The sequence below is a fragment of the Carcharhinus amblyrhynchos genome, unplaced genomic scaffold (assembly GCF_965287045.1).
Source record: "Carcharhinus amblyrhynchos unplaced genomic scaffold, sCarAmb.v2.hapA scaffold_677, whole genome shotgun sequence".
Taxonomy (NCBI): Eukaryota; Metazoa; Chordata; class Chondrichthyes; order Carcharhiniformes; family Carcharhinidae; genus Carcharhinus; species Carcharhinus amblyrhynchos.
In genome coordinates, this window is record NW_027650417.1 from 10,743 (window position 1) to 38,704 (window position 27,962).

Below are 27,962 nucleotides of genomic sequence, written 5' to 3' on the forward strand. Positions count from 1 at the left end.
GCTGGGGCATGGGGAGGAATCAGCCAGGCTGTTGCCCAGGGTGACCGACCATCCCATTTTGCCAGGGAGTGTCTCTCAATCTGGCTGCGGCCTTCCCGGGATGTAATCGGTGCTGGATTGACAGTGTAACCCCCCAGGGCTTGTTTACAGGCACAGTGGTGTCTCCTGGGGTCTCCGCAGTGTTTGTGGTGGATCTGAGCAGTGTTGGAGCCGGTTGCAAGGTTGCAGGTCACCTCCCCACCCACTACTCCTCCGCTAACCCCCACTGCCTCCGCCTCGCCAGGCCCTTCCCTTCTCAAGGACTGAGCTCATTCCCAAATCACCCCATCCCTCCCCCACGGTGTCGCATCCCTTATTTATTTGCCCAGAGTTGGCCAGCTTGTCCTTTCCCTCTAGTGACTGGGGTCACCGAGAGGGACAGCGGGGGGAAAGGCAGGGAATGGAATCAGTCAGAGGATGAGGGGAGAATCCAGCTGAGGGATCAGGGCGTGCTCAGTTAGACAGACAGGGAGATGGACAGACAGCGAGGTAGACAGACAGGGAGATAGACAGACAGGGAGTTAGGCACTCAGGGAGATAGACAGATAGGTAGACCAGACAGGGAAATAGAAAGATAGAGAGATAGGGAGATAGAAAGATAAAGGGATAGATAGGAGCAGAGATAGAGGAAGAGAAGCAGAAAGAGAAGGAGAGAGAGGCATAGATGGAGAGAGATAGAATATAGAGAGACAGAGACAGACAGATATAGATAGAGAGAGGCAGAGATATATAGAGAGACAGACAGACAGACAGAAGGTCCCACCAAGGCCAGCCCTGATGGGGACCTTCCTCTCCAAGCCTCCACCCCCAGCGTGTCTCAGGATCAGGGTGGGACTTCACAGCCTCGCTTGCCCCGAGACTGTAATATCCCACCTCGAGGTCAACGGATCTTTCCACTGTCCGCCCCTTGCCCGCTGAGATTCCCGTGGTGGGCGGGATGGGAAAATTCCGGCCCATAGCCCAGATTCAACAACCTGAGACCAGCTCCCCTCTCGAATGGGCAGATACGACAGGAGAGGATACTCGGAAAGAGTGAAGACCTTCCCTTGCTGCAGCTCCTTGATCTCTGACAGCCCCTTCACCCCGGCACACAAGTTCCCTGCGGGTACGGGTGGAATCTGCTAGCGTGGCTGCCTCTTGCCGAAGATCATCGGGAATGGGAATAAAACCCTGCGGAAAGACCAACACTTCCAATAATCAGTGAGATTTATAGACCGTTTTACCCTACTCTCTACATACCACCTGTCCAAGCCCGGGCTAACATGGGCCCAGCGGGAAAGAGCCTCAGTGCAGCCTGGGGATTACAGACACCAACATATCACTTAGAACAAAGAACAACACAGCCCGGGAAACAGGCCCTTTCGCCCAACGAGCCCACGCCGCCATCTCAACACTGTGAGTCCCCTCTCCACCCATGACCCTTGTCTACGCTTATGGCACTCCACATTGGAAACCAGATTGAGGGGAGACTAATTTAGGGACAATTTGTTACACCAACCAGCACATCTTTGGGGTGTGGGAGGAAACCGGAGCACCCGGAGAAAACCCACACAAGCACGGGAGAATGCACAAACTCCCACCAACACCCACCCAAATCCATGTATCTGCACAGCAAACAGTGATAGTCACTGAGCTGTCGTGTTGCCCAGCATCTGGTCCAGTTTAAGCGTACACTAACCACGTGAAGCACTAGGCTACTCTCGAAACATCCAAGAGCAGCCCTCGCACGACCCACCGTGTGTATGCCCCTCGTTGGACAACAAGGCGGACCCAATCACCTGTGGATTTAGGAGCAGGAGGAGGCCATTCGGGCCCCTCGAGTCTGCTCCGCCATTCAATAAGATCTCGGCTGATCAGTTTGTGTTTCAAGTTCCACATTGTCCACCAACCCCTCAATAAACGGGCAGCACAGTGACACAGTGGTTAGCGCTACTGCCTCACAGCACTAAGGACTCGGGTTCGCTTCCCGGCTCAGGTCACTGACTGTGCAGAGACTCTGCATGTTCTCCCTGTGTCTGTGTGGGTCTCCTCCGGGTGCTCCGGTTTCCCTCCCACACTCCAAAGATGTGCAGGTTAGGTGGATTGGCCATGCTAAATTGCCCCTTAGTGTCCAAAGATGTGCAGGTTAGGTGGATTGGCCATGCTAAATTGTCCCTTAGTGTCCAAAGATGTGCAGGTTAGGTGGATTGGCCATGCTAAATTGCCCCTTAGTGTCCAAAGATGTGCAGGTTAGGTGGATTGGCCATGATAAATTGTCCCTTAATGTCTAAAGATGTGTAGGTTAGGTGGATTGGCCGTGCTAAATTGCCCCTTAGTGTCTAAAGATGTGCAGGTTAGGGGGATTGGCCATGCTAAATTGCCCCTTAGTTTCCAAAGATGTGTAGGTTAGGTGGATTGGCCATGCTAAATTGCCCCTTAGTGTCCAAAGATGTGCAGGTTAGGTGGATTGGCCATGCTAAATTGCCCTTTATTGTCAGAGGGTTGAGCAGGATAAATACATGGGGTGAAGGTGATAGGGCCTGAGTGGGGTTGTTGTTCAGAACAGCTTGATGGGCCGAATGGCCTCCTTCTGCACTCTTGGGGTTGTATAATCCCAATATAATTGAGCTTACTCAGCCTTGGGCCTCCAAATAATTCATACAAATTGCCCCTTAGACAATTGAGGAGTGAAGCAGGTTTAACACGCTGCAGTTAATGGAATCGCAAAGGGTTCAAAGCTATCACCTGATTAGAAATCGGAGCAGTCCTCCTCCGGGTGGCTGTGGTGAAACCTGGTTCTGTTTCTGATGTGAAGTGGCAGGTTCTATCGCACCTCCATCACTCTTGCTGCGCGCCCCATTTCTGGGTTTGTCTGGTGAGAGAGAAAAGCAGCCCTGGGAAAACACACTTGCGTACAGCGTAACTTAATCCTCCTCCAGTCCTGCTTGTATCTACCTCCTCCTCCTGCCAGGAAAGCTGTGGTATATCCGTGATTTGCCGCGGGGCTTGTACTGTGTGAGGTATCAGACATTGCCTCACTGTGCGTCACGGCAGTGCCCCTGGCTGTTTCGCTGCTCTCCGAGACATTGCCCCCTTAGCTTGCCCAGAGCTTCTGCCTCATCCGCCATTCCCAGTCTTTGCTCGCACAAGGAGGGCTGACCTTTCCACTCCACAGGGGCTGGGGCCGAAGGGCCCCACAGCACGGGGACTGCAGCGATTCAAGATGGCGGCTCACCACCACCTTCTCAAGGACAACTAGGGATGGGCAATAAATACTGGCCCAGCCAGTGACGCCCGTGTCCCATGAATGAATGAAAAAAAAACATTGGTTTGGAAGACTTGCCGAGTTGAGGTCTTGGGCTGTAGCAGCGTGTGTGCACAACCAATGACTTGGAGTAACAAGGGAGCATTGAGAGAGTTGTGAAATACCGGTTTCCCTCTATTGACACTCATTTTGACGTTTTTATTCATTCCCGGGACGCCGGTGTCGCTGGCTGGGTCCAGCATTTATTGCCCATCCCCAGTTGCCCCTCAGAGGGCAGTTGAGAGTCAACCACATTGCTGTGGCCCTGGAGTCACATGTAGGCCAGACCGGGGTAAGGACGGCAGATTTCCTTCCCTAAAGGGAACCAGATGGGTTTTTCTGACAATGGGTCATCAGTAGATTCGTAATTCCAGATGCTTTTTTATTGATTTCAAATTCCACCGTCTGCTGTGGTGGGATTCGAACCTGGGTCCCCCAGAACATTAGCTGAGTTTCTGAATTAATGGTCTAGTGCTGCGAAGTTGAGTTTAGTGTAAAGATGCCGGCGCAGAATAAACATCGCGTGGTCCCTTTAAAAACTGGGGTTTGGTTTCAGCGCTTGAAGGTTTAAAATGCAAAGTACATACAGAATCCGAGCTGAAACATTTGTATCGAAGGCCAAGCAACAGGGTTGCTTTGGTAACAGGCTTCAGACATTATTCAGAGTCAGAGGCTTTTCCCCCGGGGTGGAAGAGTCAATTACAAGGGGGCGTGGGTTCAAGGCGAGAGGGGGGGGAGTTTAAGGGAAATGTGTGGGGTAAGTTTTTCATGCAGAAAGTGGTGTGTGCTTGGAACGTGCTGCCAGAGGAGGCACATTAGCAACATTTAAGAGGCATCTGGATGGGTGCATGAATAGGGACGGAAGGGGGGATACAGACCGAGTAAGGGTTTAGTTTAGTTAGGCCATCATGATCGGCACGGGCTTGGAGGGCCGAAGGGCCTGTTCCTGTGCTGTACTTTTCTTTGCTCTTTGTACTCTGTGTTTATTATCCTGTGATACATCTTGTTTTGCTCACCAGTTTATTTACTTTAGACTACAGCCAGCCTATACTCTGGCTGTTGTAATGTAAGTTTATACACAAGTCTGAAGCCAAAATGATCTGAAATCCAAAATGTAACTGACCCCGGGGATTTTGAATAGAGGATAGTGGGCCTGTAGACTGGAATTAACTTACGCAATGCAAGAAAACTTTTCTCATCTGCAAGATGAGACAATCCCTTGTCTGCTGTTTTAGTGGAAGAGTTAACACAATGGGCATGCAGAGGCGATGGCCCAGTGGTATTATCTCTGGACTATTAATCCAGAAACTCAGCTAATGTTCTGGGGGACCCGGGTTCGAATCCCGCCACAGCAGATGGTGGAATTTGAATTCAATAAAAAATATCTGGAATTACGAATCTACTGATGACCCATTGTCAGAAAAACCCATCCAGTTCCCTTTAGGGAAGGAAATCTGCCGTCCTTACCCTGGTCTGGCCTACATGTGACTCCAGGGCCACAGCAATGTGGTTGACTCTCAACTGCCCCTCCAAGGGGCAACTAGAGATGGGCAATAAATTCTGGCCCAGCCAGTGATACCCGTGTCCCGGGAATGAATGAAGAAAAACGATGATGCCCCCAAAATAATTGAATCCATACACGTGCTGTGAGCACCAAGTGATCCTCCTGGTCTAGGGAGGGTGTACCAACCTGATCTCGATGAGCTAGGCTTCTTGGTGAGTGGACTGCTTTCTTGGGTGCTCTTCTTTTCTCGATTCTAGATTAAGAATAAGATATTGTCAAGTCAACGGCATTGTTGCACAGCACTACACAATCCAGCGCCTGTTCGGGTTACACTGTGGGAGATTTTAGCACGGCCAATGCACCCTAATCAGCACGTCTTTCGGACTGTGGGAGGAAACCGGAGCACCCGGAGGAAACCCACGCAGACTCGGGGAGAATGTGCAGTCTCCGCACAGACAGTGACCCAAGCTGGGAATCGAACCCAGATCCCCGGTGCTGTGAGGCAGCAGTGCTAACCGCTGTGCCACCATGCCAAACGAGCGTGGAAATGGGAGGGGATCACCCTCATTTCTTCAGCAGGCTGTCAGGCGCAATAATATGCCACTTAGTGCAAAGGAAAAAAATGGCAAAGTGTGATTCAGGTCAGTATGGGGAGTGGACAGTCTATTCTCACCAGGAAGCTGGCTGCTTGCAGCAAGGGGGTGCTTTTGCACGTGCGTAGATCTCTGTGTTCTGTGTGAAGTGTACATAGAACAGAGCGATCTGTCACTCCACCTCCCCACCGCCACCACCTCCCCCCACCCCCACCTTGCCTGATCACTGGTCTCCCTGGTGTGCCACTGGTATCCCTGGTGGCAATACCAGGTTGGACTTTAACCTGGTGTTGTGAGACTTCATCATGTGCTACCCCAATCCAACACCAGCATCGCCACATCAATAAATGTTGGCCAGCCAGCGACGCCCATGTCTCATGAATGAATAAAAAAAAAATTAAGATTTAAATATTTAAACGTGCCAGGAATCCAGGCTCAATCAGATTGTGAGAAGCGAGGACTGGGATGACAAACCGGTAAGATTGTACCTTCTATATCTTGCTCACTAGTTAGTGGCGGCCTACAGCAGAGCTTCCCAAGCTGGCGATCCATGGCCAGTCCAGCTGTTGTGGCTTGGGGGTGGCTGAGAACAGCCATGTCTGGGAGGGGACTCGAGAAGAGGCCAGGACGAGGACGGGGACCGGGGGTGGGGGGGGGGGGGGGGGCGGGGGCACAGAGGGGACAAGAAGAGCTGAAGCCAGGGTCACTCCGGGAGAATACAAAATATTTTTAAAGCAGTGCAGATTACTTTCAGGTTTGTGAGTTCAGTTGAAGAAGAGGCAAAGATTCACGGTTCGTGAAGATTTAATTTAAAACTGACTGAAGGAAGTATCTTGTTCCTCAGCGGGCTGAGAACTTGTGATAATACACCTGGCGTACAGTGATGTACAAATCCCGCTAAACACCAGCTACAGGGGCCTCTTCCGCATCCTTACCATCCTCTTCTTCTTGCTCACTGGCCCAGAATCGCTCATGTTTTTCTGATTGCTGATTTTCATCGGGGCATCCCTTTGAAAATAAATCAGAGGAGTGCTTTATTAGACAAAGGTTAAGCAGGGGAGAAAACAACACGCCGCTACCAACCTAAACAGGTTGGCTGTAACCCCAGGCTAGAGCTCAGGGCGACTGTAACCGGAGGCTAGAGATTGGGGAGAACGCGACCGCAGACGAGAACATGGAGTAAGACCAGGCTAGACCCTTGTTGGAGATGGGTATTGCCTGGCACTTGTGTGGCACATGTTATTGGCAACTTGTCAGCCCATATTGCCCACGTCTTGCTGCATTGGGACACGGACTGTTTCAGTATCTGGGGAGTGGCGAACGGTGCTGAACATTGTCCAGTTATCAGCGAACATCCCCACTTCTGAACTCATCATAAAATCAGAGAAACCCTGCAGTGCAGAAGGAGGCCATTCGGCCCATTGGGTCTGTACCGATCACAATCCCACCCAGGCCCTATTCCCATAATCCCAGTACTTACCCCTGATATTAGGGTCAATTTAATATAGCCAATCAATCTAACCCGCACATCTTTATGACGGAGGGAAGGTGATTGGTGAAGCAGCTGGAGGTGGTTGGGCCTAGAACACGACCCTGAGGGACTCCTGCAGAGATGTCCTGGAGCTGAGCTGACTAACCTCCAACCACCACAACCATCTTCCTTTGTGCCAGGCGTGACACCAACCAGCGGAGAGTTTGCTCCTGATTCCCACTGACTCCAGTTTCACTAGGGCTCCTTGATGCCACATTTGGATGGATGTTGCCTTGATGTCAAGGGCAGTCACTCTCACCCTCACCTAGTGGGTGGCACGGTGCCACAGTAGGTTAGCACTGCTGCCTCACAGCACCAGAGACACAGGTTCAATTCCGGACTCGGGTCACTGTCTGTGTGGAGTTTCCACGTTCTCCCTGTGTCTGCATGGGTTTCCTCCGGGTGCTCCGGTTTCCTCCCACACTCAAATGTGCAGGTTAGGTGGATTGGCCATGCTAAATTGCCCCTTAATGTCCAAAGATGTGTAGGTTAGGTGGATTGGCCATGCTAAATTGCCCCTTAGTGTCCAAAGATGTGCAGGTTAGGTGGACTGGCCATGCTAAATTGACCCTTAGTGTCCAAAGATGTGCAGGTTAGGTGGATTGGCCATGCTAAATTGACCCTTAGTGTCCAAAGATGCGCAGGTTAGGGGGATTGGCCATGCTAAGTTGCCCCTTAGTGTCCAAAGATGTGCAGGTTAGGTGAATTGGCCATGCTAAATTGCCCTTAGTGTCTAAAAATGTGTAGGTTAGGTGGATTGGCCATGCTAAATTGCCCTTAGTGTCTAAAAATGTGCAGGTTAGGTGGATTGGCCATGCTAAGTTACCCCTTAGTGTCCAAAGATGTGCAGGTTAGGTGGATTGGCCATGTTGAATTGCCCCTTAGTGTCAGGGGGATTAGCAGGATAAATACATGTGGTTACAGGGATAGGGCCTGGATGGAATTCCTCTCAGTGCTGTCTTGATAGGCCGAACAGGCACTGTAGGGATTCTGTGACCTCTTGAATACAGCTTATCTGCCCACATTTGGACCAAGTCTGCAAAGGAGCTGGGTGTGAGGAGTTAGCCTTATCACACGTGATGAATGGCCTCTCCCTGTGCTGTAACGACTGGCCCACTGACCTCTTCCTATTGGGCTGTAAGTGCGGTCTCTCTGCTTGCTTCTCAGTGGCTCCTGTTTCTCCTGGAGTTAGTACCTCCTCTTCAGCCCACCTGTCCACAAAATGCTGCAAATCAAAAGTCACCTTTTAATTACTGAATTTGCTGTGCTGTTTGAGTTGGATAAACAGTGCACTGTTGCAGTTCAGGGAGCCTGCAAAATACAGCAGCCTGAAGTTCTGTGTTATAGAGTCATAGAGTTTACAGCACGGAAACAGATCCTCCGGCCCAACCTGTCCATGCTGCCCACTTTTTAGCCACTAAGCTAATCCCAATTGCCCACGTTTGGCCAGTATCCCTCTATACCCATGTAACTGTCTAAATGCTTTTTAAAAGACAAAATTGTACCCGCCTCTACACTGCCTCTGGCAGCTCGTTCCAGACACTCACCACCCTCTGTGTGAAAAAATTGCCCCTCTGGACACTTTTGTATCTCTCCCCTCTCACCTTAAACCGATGCCCTCTAGTTTTAAACTCCCCTCCCTTTGGGGAAAAGATATTGACTATCTAGCTGATCTGTGCCCCTCATTATTTTATGGACCTCTATAAGATCACCCCTCAGCCTCCTACGCTCCGGGCGAAAAAAGTCCCAGTCTATCCAGCCTCTCCTTATAACTCAATCCATCAAGTCCCGGTAGCGTCCCAGTAAATCTTTTCTGCACTCTTTCTAGTTTAATAATATCCTTTCTATAATAGGGTGACCAGAACTGTACACAGTATTCCAATTGTGGCCTTACCAATGTCTTGTACAACTTCAACAAGACGTCCCAACTCCTGTATTCAATGTTCTGACCGATGAAACCAAGCATGCCGAATGCCTTCTTCACCACTCTGTCCACCTGTGACTCCACTTTCAAGGAGCTATGAACCTGTACCCCTAGACCCCTCAGCACTGTCAACATCACATCCCTCTGAAAAGAAACTTCAACAGCTCAGTGGGGTCTAAGAGAGGAAGCCATTTTGTGTTGGTAGCATCCTAGTAAATCTTTTCTGCATTATTTCTAGTTTCATAATATCCTTTCTATAATAGGGTGACCAGAACTATAGACAGTTGACCAGAATTGTATACCGTACAGTCCTGGTCAACTGTTCCAGTTGTACACATTGTGTACGTGTTACACACGTTGGAAGATAGAGAGATTATTGCATCGGCTGCCATTGCCAGGCATTCATTGCTGACCTGGAGAAGGCTCTTTACCCATCAGCTCTGTATCAGCAATAACCTCTCAACCATTACAACAATAAAACAATGTCAAAAACCACTTCACTGATGAAATACTATCAGAAATAAACTCCCAATGTTTAGGATGGATAAATTCCACCCAGATCAGGAAAGGAACCAGGACTTACAGTTGTTCACTTATTAAAGATACATGGACAGTGTCTGAGCGTTATAAGGAGGCGTATGCATGTGTGTGTATCGTGTTGGGTAGCATTTTTTTCAATTCGCCTGTGGGACATGGGCTTCGCTGGCTGGGCCAGTATTTATTGCCCGTCCCTAGTTGCCCCTTGAGAAGGTGGTGATGAGCTGCCTTCTTGAATCTCTGCAGTCCATGTGCTCTGGGCTGACCCTCAATGCCATTAGGGTGCTCCGGTTTCCTCCCACTGTCTGAAAGACGTGCTGGTTAGGTGCTAAATTCTCCCTCAGTGTAACCCGAACAGGCGCCGGAGTGTGACAGCTAGGGGATTTTCACAGTAACTTCATCGCAGTGTTAATGTGAGCTTATTTGTGACACTAATAAATAAACTGACTGACAGAAGCATTGTAGAAATAACAGGGAACTGAGGGTCTAACGTGAACGAGGAACTGAAAGAAATCTATACAATAAATAGTACTGGAGAAATGAACAGGACTAAGCAGCAACACTTCCCCTGGAACCAAGAGAAAACGCTAGAAAATCTCAGCAGGTCCGGCAGCATCTGTAATGAGAGAAAAGAGCTGACGTTTCGAGTCCAGATGACCCTTTGTTAAAGACACTTTCCCTTGGGTACCAGCAACCTGAATCTTAGGGTTTTAAAGGAGACAGATGCAGGGCTAGAGGACACATGGGGTGGAATGTTCTCGTCCCGCTCGCCACGGGAATCGGAGCGGCCAGCGGGACAGACCACGCAAAGGTGTGTTGGCCTCGGGTAGGATTTTCCAGCCATGGAGTGAGCAGGCCCGATGGTTTTGATCGCCCAGAATTATTTAGATTCTAGAATTGATACCAAGCGTTGGAAAGTTGCAAAAGTAACCCCAGGATTTGAACCTTCGAACCGGCCTCTGGTGACTGCCTGTATGGACTTTACACATTTTCTCTACGACTATGTGGGTTTCCTCCCACAGTGTGCAGGTTAGGTGGATTGGCCATGCTAAATTGCCCCTTAGTGTCCAAAGATGTGCAGGTCAGGTGGATTGGCCATGCTAAATTGCCCCTTAGTGTCCAAAGATGTGCGGGTTAGGTGGATTGGCCATGGGGTTAAGGGGATGGGGTGGAGGAGGGGGCCTGGGTGAGGAAACCTGTCAGAGAGTCGGCGTGGATTCAATGGGGCAAATGGCACTGTAGGGATTCTATGGTTTGTACAATCCCTTTCAGATAAGAAACACTGTAATTCCTTCACACCACAGAGTATTATTTGGAGTGGCGTGACTCTTGTGTGTCTTAGGCGAAAGCTTGTGTCCCTTGTTGTCCTGGAACATGGGTGAAAATGGCGGTACTTACACAGTCAGTGACAGGTCTCTCTTCTTCAGCTGGAACGGAGAAAACATTAAATCAGTCAACAAGTCCAGTGGTCAAGGAGAAAGATGGTTGTCAATTTGTACTTCAGCCTTACGATTTGGAAAGTGGAGCTCAGGTGGTGTTGGAAAAGCACACATTGAAACAAAACTGGACAAACAACTGCGTAATTGAGCTATGAAGATGATTTTATAACACTTTCAGCATCATCCCATTAGACCGTAACTCGTAGGAGCAGAAGTAGGCCGTTCGGCCCATCAAGTCTGCACAGCCTTTCAATGAGATCATGCCAACTCTATTTTAAATTTGCTGCCCCTTATCCTAAGACTATGATCTCTCGTTCTAGAACGTCCCACAAGAGGAACCATCCGCTCCACAACTACTTTACCCTAGACCTTTTATCATCTTGTAAACCTCAATGTGATCTCCCCTCATTCTTTTAAATTCCAGAGAGTGTCGGCCTAAATGGTTCAATCTCTCTTCAGAAGACAAACTCCTCATCTCTGGAATCAATCTAGTGAACCTCCTCTGAATTGCCTCTTGATCTCTTTCGCCCCAAGAGCGATATCTAATTTCTTCTTCAAATCACACAATTATTTTCTGTGATAATGAATTCCACACATTCACCGCTCTCTGGGTAAAGAAATTTCTCCTCACCTCAGTTCTAAAAGATTTACCCCTTATCCTCAAACTATGACCCCCCTAGTTCTGGACTCCCCCCACCATGGGGAACATTCTTTCTGAATCTACCCTGTCCAACCCTGTCAGAATTTTATCAGTTTCTATCAGATCCCCCTCTCACTCTTCTAAACTCCAGTGAATATAATCCTAACCCACTTGTAGTCCTCAAGTGAAGGTGCTAAACTGGGGGAAGGCTAGTTACAACAGTATTAGGCAGGAACTGTAGAATGTAGACTGAGGACAGATGTTTGAGGGCAAACTAACATCTGGCATGTGGGAGGCTTTCAAGCATAAATTAATAGGGATTCAGGACCGGCACATTCCTGTAAGGATGAAGGATAAGTATGGCAAGAGATATTGTGAGCCTAGTCAAAGAGAAAAAGGAAGCATTTGTCAAAGCTCGGAGGCTGGGAACACATCAAGTAAGTGTGGAATATAAGGAAAGTAGAAAGAAACTTAAGCAAGGAGTAAGAATGGCTGAAAGGGGTAATGAAAAAGCATTCGCCAGCAGGATTAAGGAAAATCCCAAGGCTTTTTATACATATTAAAGAGCAAAAGGGTAGCCAGGGAGAGGGTTGGCCCACTCAAGGTCAAGGGGAGGGAATCTATGCATGGAGCCAGAGGAAATGGGCGAGGTATTAAATGAGTACTTTGCATCAGTATTCACCAAAGAGAAGGACTTGGTGGATGATGAGTCTAGGAAAGGGTGTGTAGATAGTTTGAGTGACGTTGAGATCAAAAAGGAGGTGGTATTGGGGTTCTTGAGAAACATTAAGGTAGACAAGTCCCCACGGCCTGATGGGATATACCCCAGAGAGGCGAGGGAGGAAATTGCTGGGGCTTTGAGAGAAATCTTTGCTTCCTCACTGGCTACAGGGAAGGTCACAGTAAGAAGTCAGGTGAGTGGGAGTTCTATTCACAAACAGGGACATGTAAAGACACAAACTCAATTTACAAAATAATGGTTGGGATGCGAGTGTTTACAGGTAATCAAGTTTCAAAGGTACAGACAATGTGAGTGGAGAGGGGTTAAGCACAGGTTAAAGAGATGTGTATTGTCTCCAGGCAGGACAGATAATGAGTAATCTTATTATTTTGTGAATTGAGTTTGTGTCTTTATATGCCCTGTTTGTGAACAGAACTCCCAATAACCTGACGAAGGAACAGCAAGTGCTCCAAAAGCTTGTGGCTTTTGCTACCAAATAAACCTGTTGGACTTTAACCTGGTGTTGTGAGACTTCTTACTGTGTTTACCTCAGTCCAACACCAGCATCTGCACATCATGACTATGGGGTAGGTCCCAGAGGATTGGAGAATAGCCAATGTTGTTCCTTTGTTTAAGAAGGGTAGGAAGGATAATCCTGGTAATTACAGGCCAGTGAGCCTTATATTAGTGGTACGGAAAATATTGGAGAGGATTCTTCGAGTCAGGATTTTTTCCCATTTGGAAATAAGTGTACGTATTAGCGAGAGGCAACATGGTTTTGTGAAGGGGAGGTCGTGTCTCACTAACTTGATCGAGTTTTTTGAGGAAGTGACGAAGATGATTGATGAGGGTGGGGTAGTGGATATTGTCTGCATGGACTTCAGTAAGTGACAAGGTCCCTCATGGCAGACTGGTGCAGAAGGTGAAGTCGCATGGGATCAGAGTGAGCTGGCAAGGTGGATACAGAACTGGCTCAGTCAAAGAAGACAGAGGGTAGCAGTGGAAGGGTGTGTTTCTGAATGGAGGGCTGTGACAAGTGGTGTTCCTCAGGGATCAGTGCTGGGACCTTTGCTGTTTGTAATATATATAAATGATTTGAAGGAAAATGTAACTGGATTGATTAGTAAGCTTGCGAACGACACAAAGATTGGTGGATTTGCGGATAGCGATGAGGACCATCAGAGGATACAGCAGGATATAGATCGGTTGGAGACTTGGGCAGAGAGATGGCAGATGGACTTTAATCTGGACAAATGTGAGGTAATGCATTTTGGAAGGTCTAATACAGATAGGAAATATACAGTAAATGGCAAAACTCTTAAGAGTATTGATAGGCAGAAGGATCTGGGTATACAGGTATATAGGTCACTGAAAGTGGCAGTGCAGGTGGAGAAGGTAGTCAAGAAGGCATAGGGCATGCTTGCCTTCATCGGCCAGGGGCACTGAGTTTAAAAATTGGCAAGTCATGTTGCAGCTTTATAGAACCTTAGTTAGGCTGCATTTGGAATATAGTGTTCAATTCTGGCCAGAAGGATGTGGAGGGTTGGAGAGGGTACGGAAAGGATTTACCAGGATGCTGCCTGGTACGGAGCACATCAGCTATGAGGAGAGGTTGGAGAAGACTTGGTTTGTTCTCAGTGGAACGATGGAGGTTGAGGAGCGACCTGATAGAAGCCTACAAGATTATGAGGGGCACGGACAGAATGGATGGTCAGAAGCTTTTTCCCAGGGCGGAGAAGTCAATTGCTAGGGGGCACAGGTTTAAGGTGCAAGGGGCAAGGTTTAAAGAAGATGTATGAGGCAGATATTTTTACACAGAGGGTGCTGGGTGCCTGGAACTCGTTGCCAGGGGAGATAGTGGAAGCTGAATCAGTAATGACTTTTAAGGGTCATCTTGACATGAATAGGATGGGAATAGAGGGATATGGTCCCGGAAGGGTAGGGGGTTTTAGTTAAGTTGGGCAGCATGGTCGGTGCAGGCTTGGAGGGGCCGAAGGGCCTGTTCCTGTGCTGTAATTTTCTTTGTTTTTTTTCTTTGTTCAAACGTTTCCCCTTATGTGGCAATCTAGAACAAGAGGTCAGAGGTATTGAATAAACTGGGACTGTTCTCCCTGGAAAGACGGAGGCTGAGAGGCGACCTGCTAGAAGTTTATAAAATGATCAGAGGTATAGACGGGGTGAAGCTTTTCCCCAGGGCTGAAATGACAACTACAAGGGGGCACAAGTTCAGGGTAAGGGGGGGAAAGGTTCAGTGGAGACGTGTGGGGGGTAGTTTCTTTGCACAGAGGGTGTTGGGAGCCTGGAATGCGCTCCCACGTGAGGTGGTTGAGACAGTTATGTTAATGACATTTAAGACTTATCCGGATAGACACATGAACAGGCGGGGAATAGAGGGATACAGACAGTTGGTCTAGATAGGGCAATGTGGTCCAAGCACAGGCTTGGAGGGCCGAAGGGCCTGTTCCTGTGCTGTCCTGTTCTTGTACAGGTTGCGAGGCATTAGATTTAAAACTGAGATGAGGAGGAGCTACTACTTGCAAAGGGGGGGTGATTTTGTGGAACTCGCAGCCCCTTAGTGCAGTGGAGTCTGAATCATTAAATGGTTTTAAGAAGGAGATAGATTTATTTCTAATTAAAAAACGGGTTAAAGCGAGATGGGGAACAAGTGGGGAGGTGAATTCGGGACCCGGGATAGGTCAGCCATGCTCTGATCGAATGGCGGAGCAGGCTCGAAGGGCTGAATGGCCTGCTTCTGCTCCTAATCCCCATGTTCTTCCTCCCCCAACACAGAAGGTGAGTGATGCCTGAGTAGCACAGTGGGTGAGCACTGCTGCTTCACAGCTCCAGGGTGCCAGGTTCGATTCCCGGCTCGGGTCGCTGTCTGTGTGGAGTTTGCACATTCTCCTCGTGTCTGCGTGGGTTTCCTCCGGGTGCTCCGGTTTCCTCCCACAGTCCAAAGATGTGCGGATTAGGTTGATTGGCCGTGCTAAAAAATTGCCCCTTAGTGTCCAGGGGTGCGTAGGTTAGCAGGATTAATGGGCATAATGGGGGTAGGGCCTGGGAGGGTTTGTGTTCGGTGCAGACTCGATGGGCCGAAGGGCCTCCTTCTGCACTGTAGGGATTCTATGATTTAACCCAGACTGACAAATGGTCTCTTGGATACAGCATTAAAGATGGCGATTAACAGGTGGAGAGGGAGCTTTAAGCACACAAGTGGGGTGGGATTGAAAACTAAACAAGAAAGGAAGATCTCACGGGGAATTGTTTCATCTTTGCGTCACACAGCTGTAAGTCTATATCTGACAGAAATGCATTTACCTGCGTACGGATGCTGGTGATCGGATCTTAGTTCAACGAACATGGTGCAGACGTACGGGTAGGAGATGAGGACTTTGTCGCCTTGTTTAAATCGCAGTTCTGATAATCTTTCCCATTCGTTCTTGTCTTGCACACAGTCAAGGCTCAACTGGTGCAGGAGGATCTGTATTACACGCAGTCCATCTCATACCGATTACACCAGAAATACATGTCGGATAGACCGGCAGACACAGGACAACACAATTTCTCACACAGCAGCCACCCACAGAACAATGGGTTTGCATTTATACAGGACCCTTCAGATCCTCAGTAAACACCCAAGGGCTTCACAAACACTTTGATTCACAGAATCCCGACAGTGCAGAAGGAGACCATTCGGTCCATCGAGTCTGCACCAACTACAATCCCACCCAGGCCCCATCCCCACATATTTACCCTGCTAATCCCCCTGACACTAGCCAATCCACCTAACCTACACATCTTTGGACACTAAGGGGTAATTTAGCATGGCCAATCCACCTAACCTACACATCTTTGGACACTAAGGGACAATTTAGCATGGCCAATCCACCTAACCTACACATCTTTGGACACTAAGGGGTAATTTAGCATGGCCAATCCACCTAACCTGCACATCTTTGGACACTAAGGGGACAATTTAGCATGGCCAATCCACCTAACCTACACATCTTTGGACACTAAGGGGCAATTTAGCACGGCCAATCCACCCTAACCTGCACATCTTTGGACACTAAAGGACAATTTAGCACGGCCAATCCACCTAACCTGCACATCTTTGGACACTACGGGGCAATTTAGCATGGCCAATCCACCTAACCTACACATCTTTGGACACTACGGGGCAATTTAGCATGGCCAATCCACCCAACCTGCACATCTTTGGACACTAAGGGACAATTTAGCATGGCCAATCCACCTAACCTACACATCTTTGGACACTAAGGGGCAATTTAGCATGGCCAATCCACCTAACCTACACATCTTCATAGAGTGGGAGGAAACCGGAGCACCCGGAGGAAACCCAAGTAGAAACGGGGGAGAATGTGCAAAGTCCACACGGACAATCTCTCGAAGCTGGAATCCAACCTGGGTCCCTGGTGCTGTGAGGTAACAGTGCTAAGCACTGTGCCACCGTGCCGCCCTAGCCTAGCTGTACAATTTTGCCTGCGTCATCTATAGCTGCGGCAGCAGCAATTTATTGAGCATTGCTTTGCGTGAAACCTCAGTAACTTCTCTCCCGCTGCCTGGTAAGTGGATAGAAGCTCTCTCTTCCAATTCGATCCAACCATCGTCGATGAAAGGATACAGGGGAAGATGGTGAAGTGCTCTGTGGTGAATGGTTGTAAAGTGTCCAGGTTCCCAAGCACTGCCCGAATAGCATCCTGCACACAAACCAACATTAGAGTGCTGTAACATTATTGAATTCACCACACACATCGATCCCCCCACAACGCATTAATTACACTTCCACGCACCTTTCTCATTAAAATCAGTACTTTCTGTCGAGGCTGGGGCTGGTTAGCTCATTTAGCTAAATGGCTAAAGTTTTGAAGTTTATTTATCAGTGTTACAAGTCAGCTGACATTAACACCGCAATGAAGTTACTGTGAAAATCCCCAAGTCGCCACACTCCGGCGCCTGTTCAGGTTACACTGAGGGAGAATTTGGCATGGCCTATGCACCCTCAGTAGCTCATCTTTCGGACTGTGGGAGGAAACTGGAGCATAGAATCATAGAATTCCCACTGAGCAGATGGAGGCCATTCGGCCCATCGAGTCTGCACCGACCACAATCCCACCCAGATCCTATGCCCATAAGCCCATGCATTTACCCTAAATAATCCCCCTGACACTAAGGGGAAATTCATCATGGCCAATCCACCTAACCCGTGCATCTTTGGACTGTGGGAGGAAACCGGAGCACCCGGAGGAAACCCATGCAGACACGGGGAGAACGTGCAGACTCCACACAGACAGTGACCTGAGGCCAGAATTGAACCCAGGTCCCCTGGTGCCATAAGGCAGCAGTGCTAACCCACTGTGCCGTCCTCCTCTGTGCCACCATTTGCCCGTTTTGTGAACGTGGGCAGATATTTCTATATTATCAGTTTAGCGTGTGCTGCAATGTACTGTTATGATCATGGAGAAATTACCCCGGAATTATACATGGAAATACTGGGCGTTAAAAAAGGTATGAGGCTTATATTTTAAATATGGACACACAGACCCCCAAAGATGGCTGAGAACGGGTGGCACAGTGGGTTTGCACTGCTGCCTCACAGCAGCAGGGACCTGGGCTTGATTCCCAGCTTGGGTCACTGTCTGTGTGGAGTCTGCACATTCTCCCCATGTCTGCGGGGGCTTCCTCCAGCTGCTCCGGTTTCCCATATCTCTGGATGAAAGCGGCGGTAGTGGGCAGAATCAAGTCGGATGTTCCCACCACCCCGCCACCCTCTCCCACTGCTGACACCTGGACCTGTTTATAGCTGAAGTGTCCAGGGATGCTGTCAGAGCTTGTCGCTATGAGGCCACCGGGTGAGTGCGGGGACTGCTGCAGTGTCTGTTTGCAGCCACTGATGGGAGCTCCAACATTCAGAAACTGAGTGAAGTATGCGTGTTGCGGGTAAGCTATCAGGATCAGTCATCCACTGAGGGCTGCAGGTGCCTAAGAGGCCAGAGGTGCACCCACTCACAGAGTCATAGAGGTTTACAGCAGGGAAACAGGCCCTTCGGCCCAACTTGTCCATGCTGCCCTTTTTTTTAAACCCCTAAGCTAATCCCAATTGCCCTCATTTAGCCCATATCTCTCTATACTCATCTTACCCATGTAGCTAAGTGCTTTTTAAAAGACAAAACTACTTTTTAAAAGCCTCTACTACTACCTCTGGCAGCTCGTTCCAGACACTCACCACCCTCTGGGTGAAAAAATTGCCCCTTTGGACCCTTTTGTATCTCTCCCCTCTCACCTTAAACCTATGTCCTCTAGTTTTAGACTCCCCGACCATTGGGAAAAGATATTGACTATCTAGCTGATCTGTGCCCCTCATTATTTTATAGATCTCTATAAGATCACCCCTCTACGCTCCAGAGAAAAAAAGTCCCAGTCTATCCAGCCTCTCCTTATAACTCAATCCATCAAGTCCCGGGAACATCCTAGTAAATCTTTTCTGCACTCTTTCTAGTTTAATAATATCCTTTCTATAATAGGGTGATCAGAACTGTACACAGTATTCCAAGTGTGGCCTTACCAGTGTCTTGTACAACTTCAACAAGACGTCCCAACTCCTGTATTCAATGTTCTGACCGATGAAACCAAGCATGTCGAATGCCTTCTTCACCGCTCTGTCCACCTGTGACTCCACTTTCAAGGAGCTATGAACCTGTACCCCTAGATCTCTCAGCACTGCCAACATCACATCCCTCTGAAGGGAACTTCAACAGCTCAGTGGGGTCTAAGACAGGAAGCTATTTTGTGTTGTCAAGCACTCCACCACCTCTCCTAAACCCTCTATCACAACCAGGCCCTGAAGCTGGGGCGGTCAGTGCAGCAGGAATCCAAATTCTGTCGCACACTTGATTTGATTCAATTTTAATTTGATTTATTATTGTCACTTGTATTGGAATACAGGGAAAAGTATTGATTCATATACACTCTGCAGACAAAGCATACCGTTCATAGGGAAGGAATGGAGAGGGTGCAGAATGTAGTGTTACAGTCATAGATAGGGTGCAGAGAAAGATCAACTTAATATAAGGTAGATCATTCAAAAGTCTGATGGCAATGGGGAAGAAACTGTTCTTGAGTCGGTCGGTATGTGACCTCAAACTTCTGTTTCTTTTTCCCGACGGAAGAAGGTGGAAGAGAGAATGTCCGGGGTGTGTCGGGGGGTCCTTGATTATGCCGGCTGCTTTTCCCCGAGGCAGCGGGAAGTGTAGACGGAGTCAATGGATGGGAGGCTGGTTTGTGTGATGGGACTGGGCTACATTCACGACCCTTTGTAGTTCCTTGCGGTCTTGGGCAGAGCAGGAGCCCAGACCAAGCTGTGATACAACCAGAAAGGATGCTTTCTATGGGGCATCTGTAAAAGTTGGTGAGAGTCGCAGCGGACATACTAAATTCCAGTGCAAATGACATCTCGGCACTCAAATTCAGCCTCTCGAAGGAATACCATTCCTATATATTTATTAGTGTCACAAGTAGGCTTACATTAACACTGCAATGAAGTTACTGTGAAAATCCCCTAGTCGCCACACTCCGGTGCCTATTCGGGTTACACTGAGGGAGAATTTAGCACCTACCAGCATGTCTTTTGGGTTGTGGGAGGAAACTGGAGCACCCGGGTGAAACCTATGCAGACACGGGGAGAATGTGTAGACTCTGTACAGACAGTGACCCAGGCCGGGAATCAAACCCAGGTCCCCAGTGCTGTGAGGAAACCCAACCCCTGTCTGTATGGGTTTCCTCCGGGTGCTCCAGTTTCCTCCCACAACCCAAAAGGCGTGCTGGTTAGGTGCTAAATTCTCCCTTGGTGTAACCTGAACAGGCGCCGGAGTGTGGTGACGGGGGGGATTTTCACAGTAACTTCATTGCAGTGTTAATGTAAGCCTACTTGTTTGTGACACGAATAAGTAAATAGGAATGGTGTTCCTTATCAAGGCTGAATTTGAGTGCTGAGATGACATATGCACTGGAATTGAACCCGGGTCCCCTGGCACTGTCAGGCAGCAGTGCTAACCACTGTGCCACCCTCCTCTGTGCCGCCATTTAACTGTTTTGTGAATGGGAGTAGATGTTTCTGTATTATTAGTTTAGCATCTGCTACAGTGTATGATCATGGAGAAAATACCCTGGAATTATACATGGAAATACTGGGCATTAAAAAAGACCTGAGATTTATATTTTAAATATGGACACAGACCTCAAAGATGGCTCAGAATGGGCGGCATGGTGGCACAGTGGGTTAGCACTGCTGCCTCACAGCGGCAGGGACCCGGGTTCGATTCCCGGCTTGGGCGAGTGTCTGTGCAGAGTTTGCACGTTCTCCTGTGTCTAACCACTGTGCCACCCATGGACCAACGTCTGTGAATTTCGTGTTGCCAATGGGATCACCACCAGCCGCGCCTCCCTTCTGGCACTTTGAAATGTGGCTATGAGTCAAACATCTTTCTGTTTTAACTTCGGGTCCGTGTGTCCCTAAGCGCTGGAGAGTGTATTCCTACCTCCAGCTCTTGCCGAACTTGCTCTCTGTCGATTCCCAAATCTTCCCTGGAAAAGAAAGTAAAGGTTGAGTGGGCGTACAGTAATAGCGGGAAGGAGTGCACGAGCCCTTACATCTCTCCACAACCATCTGAATAGTTAGGGTGCAGAGTCACCCAGCTGTACTCTTGAATCCCAGTCTCTCCGACTCATGGAAAGATCTTCCCCATGTCTATCCGGGGCCTTTCAGTATCCTGTAAGTTTCAATGAGATTCCCCCCAATCCCTCTAAATGCCATCGAGTACACCCAGAGTCCTCAAACACTCCTCAATCGTCAAGCCTTTCATTCCTGGGATCATTCCCGTGAACATCCTCTGGACCCTCCCCAGGGCCAACACATTTTGGGGTGGCAGGGTGGCACAGTGGGTTAGCGCTGCTGCCTCACAGCGCAGGGACCCGAGTCCGATTCCGGTCTGGGGTCACTGTCTGTGTGGAGTCTACATGTTCTCCCCGTGTCTGAGTGGATTTCCTCCGGGTGCTCCAGTTTCCTCCCACAGTCCAAAGATGTGCAGGTTAGGTGGATTGGCCATGTTAAATTGTCCCTTAGCGTCCAAAAATGTGTAGGTTAGGGGGATTGGCCATGCTAAATTGTCCCTTAGTGTCCAAAGATGTGCAGGTTAGGTGGATTGGCCATGCTAAATTGTCCCTTAGTGTCCAAAGATGTGCAGGTTAGGTGGATTGGCCATGCTAAATTGTCCCTTAGCGTCCAAAAATGTGTAGGTTAGCGGGATTGGCCATGCTAAATTGTCCCTTAGCGTCCAAAGATGTGCAGGTTAGGTGGGTTGGCCATGCTAAATTGTCCCTTAGTGTCCAAAGATGTGCAGGTTAGGTGGATTGGCCATGCTAAATTGCACCTTAGCGTCCAAAGATGCGCAGGTTAGGTGGATTGGCCATGCTAAATTGTCCCTTAGTGTCCAAAAATGTGTAGGTTAGGTGGATTGGCCATGCTAAATTGCACCTTAGTGTCCAATGGTGTGCTGGTTAGGTGGATTGGCCGTGCTAAATTGTCCTTTAGCGTCCAAAAATGTGTAGGTTAGGTGGGTTGGCCATGCTAAATTGTCCCTTAGTGTCCAAAGATGTGCAGGTTAGGTGGATTGGCCATGCTAAATTGTCCCTTAGTGTCCAAAGATGTGCAGGTTAGGTGGATTGGCCATGCTAAATTGCCCCTTAGTGTCCAAAGATGCGCCGGTTAGGTGGATTGGCCATGCTAAATTGTCTCTTAGTGACAGAGGGACTAGCTAGGGTAAATGCATAGGGTTATGGGGAATAGGGCCTGGGCAGGATTATGACCAGTGCAGACTCGATAGGCCGAATGGCCTCCTTCCACTGTAAGGATTCTATGGATCCTTCCATAAATACGGGATCCAAAATTGCTCCCAATACGCCAAATGTGGATCTGACCAGAGTCTGATAAAGCCTCAGCAGTCCATCCCTGCTCCTGTGTTCTAGCCCTCTCGAAATGAATGTTAACATTTGCCTTCCTAACGACCGACTCAACCTGTAGGTAAGAAAATCCTGAACTGTGGCTGCCAGATCCCTTTAGATCATAGAACCCTACAGTGCAGAAAGAGGCCCTTCGGCCCATCCAGTCTGCGCTTTGCGCTTCCGATTTCAAGCACTGGAAGCACAGGGGTGCCGGGTGAATGGGAGTTGGTGAGGGGAGAAAGCTTTGGATGACCTCAGGTTGACTGAGGGGACAATGTAGGGTGCAGGGTAGCAGTGCTTTGGGGGGGAGTCAGTCTGAGGATTCCCCCAGGCGATCGTAGGCAAGCGCCCAGCGGAATCGTTGGGCTAAAATGTCTGCCGGTCCCCGCAACCTTACCTGATGTGGTGGCTGTACCGCATCTTCAGTTTGTAGACGGTCCTTCCCGCGTGGACAAACCTGGTCTCGGACAGCGGGTAGGTGAAAGGCTTCAGCGGCATAGGGAACGTCGGTTGCAAACCTACGGAACACAGCATAGGATCATAGAATCCCTACAGTGCAGAAAGAGGCCGTTCGGCCCATCAAGCCTGCACCGACAACAATCCCACCCAGGCCCTATCCCCGTAACGTCACATATTCACCCTAGCTAATCCCATTGATACTAGGGGTAATTTAGCATGGCCAATCCACCTAACCTACACATCTTTGGACACTAAGGGACAATTTAGTATGGCCAATCCACCCTAACCTACACATCTTTGGACACTAAGGGGCAATTTAGCATGGCCAATCCACCCTAACCTACACATCTTTGGACACTAAGGGGCAATTTAGCATGGCCAATCCACCGAACCTGCACATCTTTGGACACTAAGGGACAATTTAGCATGGCCAATCCACCTAACCTACACATCTTTGGACACTAAGGGACAATTTAGCATGGCCAATAAACCTAACCTGCACATCTTTGGACACTAAGGGGCAATTTAACATGGCCAATCCACCTAATCTGCACATCTTTGGACACTAAGGGGCAATTTAACATGGCCAATCCACCTAACCTACATATCTTTTGGACTGTGGGAGGAAACCGGAGTACCCGGTGGAAATCCACGCAGACATGGGGAGAATATGCAGTCTCCACACCGACAGTGACCCGAGCCGGGAATTGAACCCGGGTCCCTGGCGCTGAGGCAGCAGCGCTAACCCACTGTGCCAGTATGGGTTGGGATGGTCCGAATGGTCTCCTGGGCTCGCCTGGGCAGACACGGGACGGGCGGCTCTCTGGCTATCCCAGCCCACAAGGGGTGGGGAATGACCAATGGCCGCACTTGGCCTCAGTGCCATCCGCCATTTTGTGTTTACTACCTTTCTCTGGGTGCAGGACAACCTGTTGGCCCCACCTCCTGTCACCAAGGAGACCGTTAGCCCCGCCTCCTGTCACCAGGGAGACCGTTGGCCCCACCTCCTGTCACCAAGGAGACCGTTAGCCCCGCCTCCTGTCACCAGGGAGACCGTTACCCTCACCTCCTGTCACTAGGGAGAACATTAGTCCCGCCCCTGTCATCAAGCTGCCTGTTAGCCTCGCCTCCTGTCAGTAAGGTGACCGTTAGCCACGCCTCCTGTCACCTGATCGACCTTTGGCCCTGCTCCCTGCCACCAGCGAGACCGTTAGTCCCGCCCCCTTGTCACCAGGGAGACTGTTAGCCCCCCATCCCTGTCACCAGGAGACTGTTTACCCCTCCCCCGGTCACCAGGGAGACCGTTAGCCCCCACCCTGTCAACAGGGAGGCCGTTAGCTCCGTCCCCTGTCACCAAGGAGACCGTTAGCCCCGCCCCATCACCAGGGAGACTATTAGCCCCGTCTCCTGTCACCAAAGAGACCGTTAGCCGTATCTCCCGTCACCAGGGAGACAGTTAGCCCCGCCCCCTGTCACCAGGGAAACCGTTAGCCCCGGCTCTATCATCAATGTGACCGTTAACCCCGCCCCCTGTCACCAGGGAGACCGTTAGCCCCGCCTCCTGTCACCAAGGAGACCGTTAGCCCCGCCTCCTCTCTCCAGGGAGGCCGTTAACCCCACCCCCGTCACCAGGGAGACCGGTAGCCCCGCCTCCTGTCACCAGGGGGACCGTTGGCTCCGCCCCCAGTGACGGTTGGTCCCGCGCAGCAACACCTGCTCTGTAATCAGACCTTGCCTCCAGAGACACCGCTAGTGCCGCCCCTAGAAACCAATCCCCGCCCCTGGAAACGAGGCCTCACGCGCTAGAAACCAGTCCCCGCCCCTAGTAACCAATCCCCGCCCCAGGAACCAGACCCCGCTCTTCGAAACCAACCCCCGCCCCTAGAAACCATTGCCCGCCCGTCCAAATTAATCCCCTTCCCTACCTAGCATGCCCTACCCACTGGAAATAAATCCCCGCCCCCAGAAACGAGGCCTCACCCCCTAGAAACCAAACTCCGCCCCTAGAAACCAATACCACGCTCTCCCAGAAATTAGCCTCCGGCCCTGGAAATGGGCCTCCGTCCCGCCCTTAGAAACCAAATCCCACCCCTAGAAACCAGACCCCGCCCTTAGAAACCAGACCAACCCTTAGAAACCAGATCCCGCCCTTAGAAACCAGACCCCACCCCTAGAAACCCGATCCCGCCCATAGAAACCAAACCCCACCCCTAGAAACCAGATCCCGCCCCTAGAAACCAGATCCCGCCCTTAGAAACCATACCACACCCCTAGAAACCAGACCCCACCCCTAGAAACCAGACCCCACCCCTAGAAACCACTCCCCACCCCTTAGAAACCAGACCCCACCCTTACAAACCAGACCCCCCCACCCTGTCTGGGAGAGTCCGGGCCCGGGTGTGAAGGTGAACACAGTGGGGAGCGAGTTCCAGGATCTTCACCCAAAGGTGACAAGATTGGATGTCCAACATAGACTTCCTGAGGCATTAACTCTCCCACGGGGACCAGGTACCCATCTCTAATTGCCCCCTTGAGATGGCGGTGGGGAAGAAGCCATCTTGAACCCGCTGCAGTCCCCTGTGTGTGTGGTGTAGGTACACCCACCGTGCTGTTAGGGAGGGAGTTCCAGGATTTTGACCCCAGTGAAGGAACGGCCGATATATTTCCAAGTCGGGATGGTGAGTGGCTCGGAGGGGGGAACTTGCAGGGGGTGGTGTTCCCCATCTGTCTGCTGCCACCACCCCCCCCACCCCACTTGTCCTTCTAGGTGGTAGAGGTGGTGGGTTTGGAAGGTGCTGTGGAAGGAGCCTTGGCGAGTCGCTGCAGTGCATCTTGTAGATGGTACACACTGCTGTCACTGTGCATCGGTGGTGGAGGGAGTGAGTGTTTGTGGTTAGCGTGTCGATCGAGCGGGGCTGCTTTGTCCTGGATGGTGTCGAGCTTCTCGAGTGTTGTTGGGAGCCGCACTCATCCAGGCAAGTGGAGAGTATTCCATCACACTCCTGACTTGTGTCCTTGTAGATGGTGGACAGGCTTTGTGGGGGAGTCAGGAGGTGAGTTACTCTCCGCAGGATTCCCAGTGGACAGGCTTTGGGGGGGAGTCAGGAGGTGAGTTACTCTCCGCAGGATTCCCAGTGGACAGGCTTTGGGGGGGGGAGTCAGGAGGTGAGTTACTCTCCGCAGGATTCCCAGTGGACAGGCTTTGGGGGGGGGAGTCAGGAGGTGAGTTACTCTCCGCAGGATTCCCAGTGGACAGGCTTTGGGGGGGAGTCAGGAGGTGAGTTACTCTCCGCAGGATTCCCAGTGGACAGGCTTTGGGGGGGAGTCAGGAGGTGAGTTACTCTCCGCAGGATTCCCAGTGGACAGGCTTTGGGGGGGGGAGTCAGGAGTCTCTACTGTCTCTATGCTCTAGAGAGCCACAGTGTTTCTATGGCTGGGTCCAGTTCAGTTTCTGGTCAATGGTAACCCCCAGGATGTTGATGGTGGGGGATTCAGTCACAGTAATGCCATTAAAATGGCAATGGTTAGATTTTCTCTTGTTGGAGATTTGACTGGATTTGATTTATTATTGCCACATATATTGGGGAACAGTGAAAAGTATTGTTTCTTGCGCATTATACGGATAAAGCATACCGTTCATAGAGAAGGAAAGGAGAGGGTGCAGAATGTAGTGTTACAGTCACAGCGAGGGTGTAGAGAAAGATCAGCTGAATATTTGATTTATTATTGCCACATATATTGGTATACAGTGAAAAGTATTCCTTCTTGTGTGATATGCAGACAAAGCATACTGTTCATAGAGAACATAAGGGAGAAGGAAAGGAGAGGGCACAGAATGTAGTGTTACAGTCACAGCTAGGGTGTAGAGAAAGATCAGCTGAATATTTGATTTATTATTGCCACATATATTGGTATACAGTGAAAAGTATTCCTTCTTGTGTGATATGCAGATAAAGCATACTGTTCATAGAGAACATAAGGGAGAAGGAAAGGAGAGGGTGCAGAATGTAGTGTTACAGTCACAGCTAGGGTGTAGAGAAAGATCAACTTAATATTGGATTTGATTTATTATTGTCACATGTATTGGGATACAGTGAAAAGTATTGTTTCTTGCATGCGAAACAGACAAAGCATACCGTTCATAGAGAAGGAAAGGAGAGGGTGCAGAATGTAGTGTTACAGTCACAGCGAGGGTGTAGAGAAAGATCAGCTTAATGCGAGGTAGGTCCATTCAAAAGTCTGACAGCAGCAGGGAAGAAGCTGTTCTTGAGTCGGTCGGTACGGGACCTCAGACTTTTGTATCTTTTTCCCGATGGAAGAAGGTGGAAGAGAGAATGTCCAGGGTGTGTGGGATCCTTGCATGGCGCGAAGGTTACTTGCCACTTGTCAGCCCAAGCCTGGATATTGTCTTGCTGCAGCTGGACACGGACTGATTCACTATCTGAGGAGTCACGAATGGTGCTGAACATTGAGCAGTTATCGGTGAACATCCCCACTTCTGACCTTATGATGGAGGGGAGGTGATGGGTGAAGCACCTGGAGATTGTTGGGGCCTCGGACACGAACCCTGAAGACCTCCTGCGGAGATGTCCTGGAGCTGAGATGACTGACCTCCAACCACCACAACCATCTTCCTTTGTGCCAGGTATGACTCCAACCAGTGGAGAGTTTGCCCCCTTGCCTTGATGCCAAGGGCAGTCACTCACCCTGACCTCTGGGTGTAAAGGTCAGGAATTCCTACCCTGACCTCACGGCCTCCTCATCCCTCCTTTGGGTTGGATTCTTCTTAACTCTCACCACTTGGACCAAGGCTGGCGCAATGGCACAGTGGTTAGCACTGCTGTCTCACAGCACCAGGTCTGATTCCCAGCTTGGGGTGACTGTGCGGAATCTGCACATTCTCCCCGTGTCTGTGTAGGTTTCCTCCGGGTGCTCCATTTCCCTCCCACATCCAAAGATGTGCAGGTTAGGTGGATTGGCTATGCTAAATTGCCCCTTAGTGTCCAAAGATGTGTGGGTTAGGTGGATTGGCCATGCTAAATTGCTTCTTAGTGTCCAAAGATGTGCGGGTTAGGGGGATTCGCCGTGCTAAATTATCCCTTAGTGTCCAAAGATGTGTAGATTGGATGGATTGGCCATGCTAAATTGTCCCTTAGTGTCCAAAGATGTGTAGGTTAGGTGGATTGGCCATGCTAAATTGTCCCTTAGTGTCCAAAGATGTGTAGGTTAGGTGGATTGGCCATGCTAAATTGCTTCTTAGTGTCCAAAGGTG

General features: G+C 49.8%; 1 protein-coding gene across 1 annotated transcript; it reads right to left on the reverse strand.

Annotated features, from left to right (window-relative positions):
- Positions 1–329: 329 nt before the first annotated feature.
- Positions 330–24,747, reverse strand: majin (membrane anchored junction protein). The gene is made up of 11 exons (XM_080184327.1): positions 24,671–24,747; positions 22,629–22,749; positions 20,770–20,815; positions 16,857–16,932; positions 15,530–15,655; positions 10,810–10,838; positions 8,072–8,175; positions 6,355–6,427; positions 5,013–5,079; positions 2,764–2,890; positions 330–1,209 (listed from the first exon to the last, which is right to left on the reverse strand). The coding sequence occupies exons 2-11, from the start codon at positions 22,727–22,729 to the stop codon at positions 1,161–1,163; spliced, it is 798 nt and encodes a 265-aa protein (XP_080040453.1). The 5' UTR covers positions 22,730–22,749; positions 24,671–24,747; the 3' UTR covers positions 330–1,160.
- Between the last annotated feature and the right edge of the window lie 3,215 nt (positions 24,748–27,962).